General features: G+C 38.8%; 1 protein-coding gene across 1 annotated transcript in view; it reads right to left on the reverse strand.

The window, feature by feature from the left end:
* LOC102203051 (L-amino-acid oxidase-like) overlaps window positions 1–9,483 on the reverse strand; it is a 48,498-nt gene that overhangs the window by 34,511 nt on the left and 4,504 nt on the right. The window contains exons 3-4 of the mRNA XM_005754325.1: window positions 1,863–2,072; window positions 938–1,235 (exon numbers count right to left, since the gene is read on the reverse strand). Of these exons, the coding sequence (XP_005754382.1) occupies window positions 938–1,235; window positions 1,863–2,072 (508 nt within the window). The remainder of the gene's footprint in view (window positions 1–937; window positions 1,236–1,862; window positions 2,073–9,483) is intronic.

Raw genomic sequence — 9,483 nt, forward strand, 5'->3', positions numbered from 1 at the left:
GTTACTGTCTCTGATCAAATTGCCCACAAACAGCCAACTCCATTTTCTTTTTTTTATTTTAAAAACAAAACATCAGCTGTATTACCTACATACCAGTCTCACTTCAGTTCTGCTCGAGGCATGACAGCATAGCTGCACATAAGTCAAAAGGAAGAGTCTTTAGAGCGCCCCCTCCCTCTAAAGTGCATTCACTACATGCACAAATAATCTCTGCTTACCTTTCTGTAAAAGTTGCCACATGCCTCTGGTTTAAAATTGAATAGATTTATAGTAATGGCAGCACGTTTCACAACAGTCCTACTCTGCTTCCTACTCTGTGTCATAAAACATTACACTGTGTTTTATTTTGTTTATTTTTCTTTTTTATGTTTTGTTTGTTGGTTTTTTTCTTCTTTCTGGCTATAAAATAAAGTTAAAGACAGTTTACAGTGAATACATATGTCTGATATTTTATTGGCACTATAAGCAATACGCTTATGCAATGAAATCCAATGTATCATACAATACATTGTATGTACGATCCTGAAGGATGTAGCAGGACTGGAAATTGAGATGGATTGACAAATATTTCATAAACTGCTGTGAGACCAGATTGGGCAATGGCATTGTGGACAGAAGGTTTTCTTGTACTTTGATAGTTCCATATCTATTCTGAGGCATACAGTTATATTAATTTATAGAATCTCATACAGTTGTGTAGATATATGTACATATCAAAACAAGACATTTCTTGTTCCAGAATTATTCTGTAAAAATGATTGTCACAGTGTTTAGGATAATGCTGTCACAGTTGACGATGGCCAACCGTGGGGAAGTGAGGAAGGAAATACCCAGGCACAGAGCTCTGAATATCAGCAGTGCATTTATTTACAGTGAATGGAAAATAACAATAAATGCCCGTGCTCTCCCCTGACTCCCGTGTTGTGTCTTCTCTGACAAGTCCGTGTCTTTGTGCTCTCCGCTCCCGTGTCTCAGCACTCCTCGTGCTTCCTGCTGTCTGGCAATCCACACCTCCCCTGGGGACACAATAGAAGCAGCAGTCAGGACACATACAACCGAGGGGATACACACGTAATGATCCCGCGCCAGAGGAAGCTCCATCGCTCTTCTAAATAGCTCCCCCGACAAGCCCAGATCAGCAGCAGGTGTGCGGCAAGGCTTCGTGTGTGGCCAGTCCCTTAGCAGGGCCACACCCACCAGGTCTGGAGGTGCTGTAACTTGGCCACAGAAAACAACTAAAGACACATGCACACACCAACTAAATAACAATAACAACAACATCAACAATGATAATAGTCCACACTTCTCATGGACCCGAGTCCTCCAGAGCTGGGTCCGTGACAAATGCAGCCTCTCAAGACCACATAGAGGATAATTTAGACTTTAATTTAAAGACTTTTGAGTGCATATTTGAGTACAAAAATATACAATATATATGAAATATAGAAGAACAATATAGAAGAATGTAATTATACATACACTAAAATAAAACATTATAAGAGGCTGTGACTGAAGTCATAGAGACAAAAAAGGTTCAATTTCATTTCTTAGTAATTATCACCAAGTTTAACTAACTAAGTTGTAATAAAATTACAAACAAGCACCATGGAAATTTTAAAAACATGAAGTAAATAAACAGTGTACCTGCAATGTTCTTTTATATAAAGAGAAGTTTAAGAAATACAGTCAATTCAGCATCACCAAATAATCACAGATCTTTGTCTGAGCTGACTGTTCATCTGGTTCAAATCATCTATACGCTGCAGTCGTTCCATTAGAGTTCCTCTCGTGCTGTGCTTCCGCCCTGATTGCTGATTTCATTGATGTCTCGATCCAACCATGAGGGAAGGCTGTGTGCTCACCAGCAAAGTGCACCTTGCCCTCACTTTTAAAGAGCTCTGCAGCATATTCTAAGTGTTGGTAGGGTGTAAACAAAGCAAATGCTCCCAAACTATAAGGATCCAAGCTCCACTTCTTCACTATGACCCCTGTGCAGAGATCCCTGACCTTCTTGCCATGAATCTTTTCCAAATCTCTCAAAGCCAGCTCTTTAAGGTCTTCATCGTTTGGACCTAGGAATAGTAGGGAGTTATCAGACCAGGTGTAGGAAGCCAAAAGGAACCCGAAGGAAACGAGATGAAACGAGATTCTGATTGATTCTCTTGCAGCTGCTCTGTTCCGTTAACTGCGTGACTGATAGCCTTGAGTTTGAAATCCAGTTCATAAACATGTCTCTTAACAGGTGCCATTTGGGGGTCCTTATACACACACAATCAACATTATTTACAGGAAGTTTTACTCCGCGAGGCTCCTGGCTACAATAGCCGTATGCTCTGACAATCCATCAAGCGGTGCAGCTTTGTAGCTTACCAAAGTCATACTAAAACCTTTTTTAACAGATTTGAGCGCCGTGTACTATATAAAATCGTTCTGAGGTCAGTAAGCACAACCAAAATTCATACATAAGGCGCACTGTCAATTTTTGAGAAAAAGTATTTTCAGTGTGCCTTATAGGCCGAAAAATACGTTACTGTTGACTCCTGCTGACAGCAATACAGCCTAAAGTCACATTTATTTATTTTTTATTTAACATAAATGACACAGACTAAAAAAGCTAAAACGAAAGTGAGCACATTCCCCAAAAAGTGCTGGTTGGTTTGCTTGGTTTTACAGGTTATTAACAAAATTTTTCCTGTTTTCAAAACAGGTATAGTCAGTTCATTTTAATATCAAGCAAACTACTTGCATTAAATATCAGTACAATTATTACTAAATTGTATGTGGCAGTTGTTAGTAAATAATTAGCAGTTTGGATTTAACCTCCTTGTACTGTTGTAGGTTAAAGTGACCCATTTTGTTTTGTTTTATTATGAAACTTCAAGTGCAAGTGTAATAAAATGAAAATGGTTTATTTCACATATTTTCACAGTGACACATGTGACATCAAGTCAGCTTTCGAGCTGGTCATTTCCAACTCAATACACAAAATCATTCTCAAAAAGACTCATTTAAAAAGACATTGTACATATTTTGGGAGAAGAATGGAACGAGCTGAATAAAATCTATTTGCATGGATTTAGATGGCTTTTTGGGTCCTCATCCTGGCCGGGGTCTGGAAGTCATTTTAACCCACTTTGGCAAGGACTGCCAAAAAATTGTAAAGAGATGAGCACTGTCAGATGGGAGAGAGACAACCTAGATGCTATTATTATACTTCATAAGAAATGCACCTGAGAAATGAACATAACAGGAGGTTTACATTTTCTCCTCCCTGTATTTTGAGCCTGGAGAAAGGAACTCCCCAAATACATTTGCAACAGTTTCAAGAATCAAGACTTTTCATTTTACATGCATAGTTATACAAGGACAACACGCAGTGAAATGTGTCAAAAATATAATGACATCATTTCTGGTTGGGCTCAAACCACCATCCTTTTGTTAACAGCCAAACACACTAAACAATAACCCTAACCCTAAAGACAATATACAGGAGGCTGAAACTGAGCACCTTTGAATCAACTATCCATCAACCAGCATTGCAGATTTTCTTAAATACATATCCATCCATCCATTCGCTTCCGCTTATCCTTTTCAGGGTCGCTGGAGCCTATCCCAGCTGTCATGGGGCGAGAGGCGGGGTACACCCTGGACAGGTCGCCAGTCTGTCGCAGGGCTAACACATAGGGACAGACAACCATTCACACTCAGATTCACTCGCACATTCACACCTAGTGGCAATTTGGATTATCCAATTAACCTATCCCCACAAGCTGCATGTCTTTGGATGGTGGGAGGAAGCCGGAGTACCCGGAGAGAACCCACGCAAACACAGGGAGAACATGCAAACTCCACAAAGAAAGACCCCGGCCTGATGGTGGAATTGAACTCAGGACCTTCTTGCTGTGCGGCAACAGTGCTAACCACCGTGCCACCGTGCTGCTTAAATACATATTGCAAGTTAAATATATTTGGAAACACAAAGTCACAGGTCACACGTGTGTCCACAAACACAGCACAGAGTATATTAACAGGCATTTGAAAATGGTCCTAAAACAAACAGACACAAAAAAAAAACAGCCAGGTGACCACAGCCAACTTAGATGGCCAAAATCATCCTAAATTTTAAAAAAGTAAAAGTAAACTGTAGCTTTAGCAGAGTTTAAAAAAGGAGGTTTTCTTAAATACTTGAATAAATTGTACTTAATATACTATCTGACAATACGTAACTGGACAATTATCAGCTGACATTTGGATTCTCATTACTTGGACGGATTCATCATCCACTGTTTTATTGTTTGTGACATTGCAACAGCCTCAATAGGAGTATCATAACTGGTGGTTGTAGCTCGGGTTAGTGAGATGGCTGTTCCAGTCTGCATGCCAAATATTCTGACAAGATACTAATTAATACTAATAATTTGAGTATTAATGTCTGTGAATGTTGGATAGTAAGCACTTAAACATTAAAAAAAAAGTCCTGTTGTACATCGGTAAATGAGGTATGCTGTATAGAATAGAATAGAATGCATTGTATTGTCACTATATGTACAATGAGCTACAGAGCATCTCCTAATCAGTGAAGACATGTGGGAAAATACATGGGATGAGGTGCACAGTTCTGCAGCACATATACAAAAAAAATATGAAAAGTACTCAAAAAATAGCAGATGTACAAATATCCAATCAGGTTATATATTTAAAGTCTGGATTATTGCACATAAATTAAATATTGCACTGTGGTGATAGTAGTTGTCTCTGTATAGAGCAAAGTCCTTGAATAGCAGAAAATCAATTGCGGAACTGTGTTGTCGGTGTATGTGTGAATTCAGGGAAGAATCTATTTGCCAGTCTATGGGTCTTTGTGCTGATACACCTGCAGCACTTCCCTGAGGGAAGCAGGTTGAACAGGTCAAAACCAGGGTGGGAGCTGTCTTTGATGTTTGCTGCTCTGCTGAGGCAACGGGAGGAATAAATGTTCATCAGGGAGGGGAGAGGGCAGCCAAAGATCTTCTGTGCTGCCTTGACTACACTCTGAAGCCTTGCTCTATCTGCCTTAGTGCAGCTGCCACACCATACTGTGATGCAGTATATTAACAACTCTTGATGGAAAAGGTGCTTTGAAAGTTCAAGTAGAGTAAGTCCTGTAACCAGTCAATTTACAAAGACAGGAGAAACCAAACTTCTCAAATTTGGACTCACCAGACAAAGCACAGAATTCCATTGTAATTGTGTTTCTTGGCAACAAAATTTAATTCTGCTTGTTGCTTTTCCTTTGTAGTGATTTTTTTTTAGCAGCAATTTGACCATAAAGGTCTAATTGACACAGTCTGCTCTGAACAGAGCAGATGTATCTGCTACTGGAACTCTGTGTGGCATTTACTGTATCTGGGCTCTAATCTCAGGTGCTTTTAACCTGTGCTTGCTGAGGCTGGTGACTGATGAATTTATTCTAAGCAGCAAAGGTGAATCTTGGTCTTCCTTTCCTGGGGCGGTCAGGAAAGGTGTGAGCCAGTATCGTTATGATGCTTGATGGTTTTTGCGACTCCACTTGTGGAAATATTAAATTAATTAAAAATAGCAATTTTTAAGACTGCCTAACCTTCAGTTCTTAAAGTAATGATGAACTGTCATTTCTCTCATCTTAGCTGATTGATTCTTGTCATAAAATATATTCATAATTCATAATATGGCAATAATATGGGCGATCGTGGCTCAAGAGTTGGGAGTTCGCCTTGTAATCGAAGGTTGCCGGTTCGAGCCCCGGCTTGGACAGTCTTGGTCGTTGTGTCCTTGGGCAAGACACTTCACCCGTTGCCTACTGGTGGTGGTCAGAGGACCTGGTGGCGCCAGTGTCCGGCAGCCTCGCCTCTGTCAGTGCGCCCCAGGGTGGCTGTGGCTACAATGTAGCTTGCCATCACCAGTGTGTGAATGGGTGGATGACCGGTTGTGTAAAGCGCTTTGGGATCCTTAGGGACTAAATTAATTAATAATTAATTTAATTAATTAAAGCGCTATACAAATACAGGCCATTTCATTTGTCAGATAGGGCTGTCAGACTGTGTGCCAACCTGGCTTCTGCACAACATGGTGGTCCCAGCCCATTAAGAAGGCGAGAAATTTCACACAAGATCCCTGACAGTACACATGTTTTTTTTCCTTTCATTCCTCAAGTCCTATCTTTGCTGTAGAGGACAGTTTGAGCTGGAAAATTACAGTGTCAATAGATAAAACTTTGCCACATGCCCACAGACACACACTCAGAGTTTCACAGTTTTGTATGCAGATTTAATAAGACTATAGATGCCGTTTTATAACTTTTCTGGTCACCTTGCATGGCAATACCAACAACAACCATTAGATGGGAGCAGAGCAAAGGTTTTTTCTCAACTACTGATCTGTGATCTTTAACAGATTACCCGTCACCACCAAAACATCAAAAAAAAAAAAAAAAAGCTTTAGCATTGCGGAGCTCTGTGTGGTGTTCATGTTGTTGTTGCTACTTCTGATAGACTAAATTCTGAATGAAAGTGTAGTGGGAGAGAGTCATCCAAATGCTGGCTGTTAGGTCTGTGTTTCGCAGGCCCCGCTGGTTTAGACTTATTCCCATGAACAAAGCAAGACAGAGCTCCATCCATTTTAACTTGCAAGGGGAGCTGATAGGACCAGAGTCTTGGAGCTGCAAGCTCCTCACCTGATCCCAGACAACTCCCAAGAGCCAGCCTCCCCTACAGCCAAACACACAAACATCTCATTAATCATGCAACAGATAAAACACTCACATGTGAACATGTGTCATGTGTGTCTGCAACAGAGAACATCTGATGTGTGTGTCTCTATGAGCATGTGATGTGATCAGTGATATGTGTGTGTGTGTGTGTGTGTGTGTGTTTGTAGGAAACAGAAGTCAGCATTCATCCTAAAGAATTAATCACTCTGCTTCAAATCAGATTTTATATTCTGCACAAAAAATAACCACCATTTGTGCACCACCTCACTTGTCTTCTGTATTATAACATCACTAACACCCACTCAGCTCCTGTCTTCTGTTTTCATACAGTCTGATCCAACAAATATAGAAAGGCTTCTTATTTTATTTGGCTTTATTGAATAGATGTAGCCACAGCCGTAAACAACACACCACTTTTTCACTTCAACCACATTTCAGTTACAGACATGCACAGAGTCGTGCTTCACAGGTATATTTGACTGCTGACCACAAACTTGGTGTTTCTGTTTTGAAAAAAAAAAGAACAGTTTAAAAACACCTTAAGATTAGGGGTTAACCACAGTAACTGCCTTTGAGAGCTAATGCAGCTCTTTTCTTGTAACAGCAATTATACACTTGTAAAAAAAAACATCTAAATAACAAATGTGTGCTTTTGTTAGTATTCAAACTTTATATATACTAAGAACCACATGGGTCTGGCTTGCACTTGTACCTAACTGAATACACACAAGCTATATCAATTTATAGACATGCACACTAAACCTGATCTGAAAACGTACTGTACAGCTTGTTCAAGTACAAGCTGGATAAACCTGGATGACTTCATTGTTTTCACTCTTGCTTATGTCATCAGTCAGTTCTCTCTCTGCTCACTGTGAGGCATAAAGGAAGGGCAAGGGAAAAAAAGTAACTAAACTATTTATTTTGTTTTTGCTTTTGATTTTAAACATTAGCTTTCAGAGCATCTGTTGCGCATCAGTCAGTGATTTTCTGCTATGGCTTGGGCATAGTAGGAAATACACAAGCTGTGGGCAATTCTGCGATGGGTTCTGCTATGACAACAGGTGGATTTAAATCAGTTTACCTAATACTTTATTTTTACTTAATAATACACTTATTTGCCTTTGTTTCTAATGTTTATAATATTGCTTAATAACAATGACACTGTTATAATAGGTTTTAATCACAGTTTATTGTCACACAGGCCTAAAGTCTAGTTATGGATCTAGAGGACAGTCCACATTCGTCTTGTGTTAAAAAGACACAGAGAGGTAACTACAGTAAATTCAGTGATGATGTTTACTGTTCACTATAGTTATGACTAAGTCACAATTTCAGCAGATGGATTTGTTGGATTCGTTTTTTGAACTAAGCTAAAAAATTCTAATTTTTTGGATGAAATAAATAGATGTAAACAATCAGATCATCCACTTCTACACTGTATCTGAAATATTCACAGATACTGAATATATATAGTCAAGACTAACTGACTGTACATTAATGCTGCTCTTAAACCAGCGGTATCTGGCCATGCTCTCAGTGAGCAAAGTCACTTTGAACATCAGTAGTTCAGTACATCAGGTCTGCATTTGGTATTTAATTAATATGAACTTTTATTAGGGTTAATCATAAAATAATGTTCTTCCTGCAAAGGTCCAAGTGGCAGAGTTGTTGATAATGTTGCTTCTTTTTCCTCCTTCAGTCTCAGTACACTCCACTGTCAATTGTACAAATATATTTAATGATGCAGGATGATCCTGCTGGTGTTGACCTATTAATTTTGCTGCAGCAGGACCCCTTCACAATAAAATGTTACTGTTACTGTATTCAAAGAACTGTAATCTGTTTGGAATGATATAAAAAGAAACTGTATCTGAAACAAAGAAGATCCTGTTTATTTTTCAATTCCTTTATTTAATGATTAAATGAAAATAAAATAAAACACTACATGTCCATGGATAACACCTATGTTGAACAAGTAAAGAAATAATAATAATAATGATGAGAAGAAAAAACATTACGAGATCGTACGGTTACGGTGTAACCTTGGTTCTCTTAGTGAGAGACTATCTCTGCACCGTGAGGCCGCTTTAGCTTGAATCAAAGACTAAAGAATAAACAGTTAAAAGTACTGGGCAGTTCTAACATGAAGTGGCCACCTCAGTTTTTTCTAAGTCTAGATCTTGGATTATTTAGGATCATTTCATTGGATGACCTTATAAGAGTGTGACCATGAATATTGTCAGACTGATGCAGCGGTGTCAGCCCATTCAGAATCATGATCATAAAATTAATTAATTAAGTGTATCCTAAAATTGACAGAAAGTCAACGAAGGGAGCCTTGAACCTCAAAAATGACTTCAAAATTATGAGGATGGAGAGTTTTGTCTTGTGAAGACCAAATGCTATGTCCTCATGAAGTACACAGACACACACCTACACACACAGTACTTGGATGCAGGGGGCACAAAAATCCACACAGAATAAAATCATAGTACTTCATTCATTATATTAAGTTATAATGATATTAATAGCTGATTTGTGAAATATATCATTAGCAATACATGAATTATTTTATCCATAACCATGTTTATAGTTGGACCATGCTAACAAGGTTGGAAACATGACTATTTCTTTTTTATGCCTTTACTCCACTGGGCCTCATTTGTAACTGAGAAAGAAAGCTCAAACAAATAAAGTCCAGATGATTGAGCTGTTATCTAATGCAATCACCTGTAACATTTGGAACTCAATTT

Source organism: Pundamilia nyererei, unplaced genomic scaffold, assembly GCF_000239375.1.
Source record: "Pundamilia nyererei isolate P.nyererei 1_Seehausen unplaced genomic scaffold, PunNye1.0 scaffold00543, whole genome shotgun sequence".
Classification (NCBI taxonomy): Eukaryota; Metazoa; Chordata; class Actinopteri; order Cichliformes; family Cichlidae; genus Pundamilia; species Pundamilia nyererei.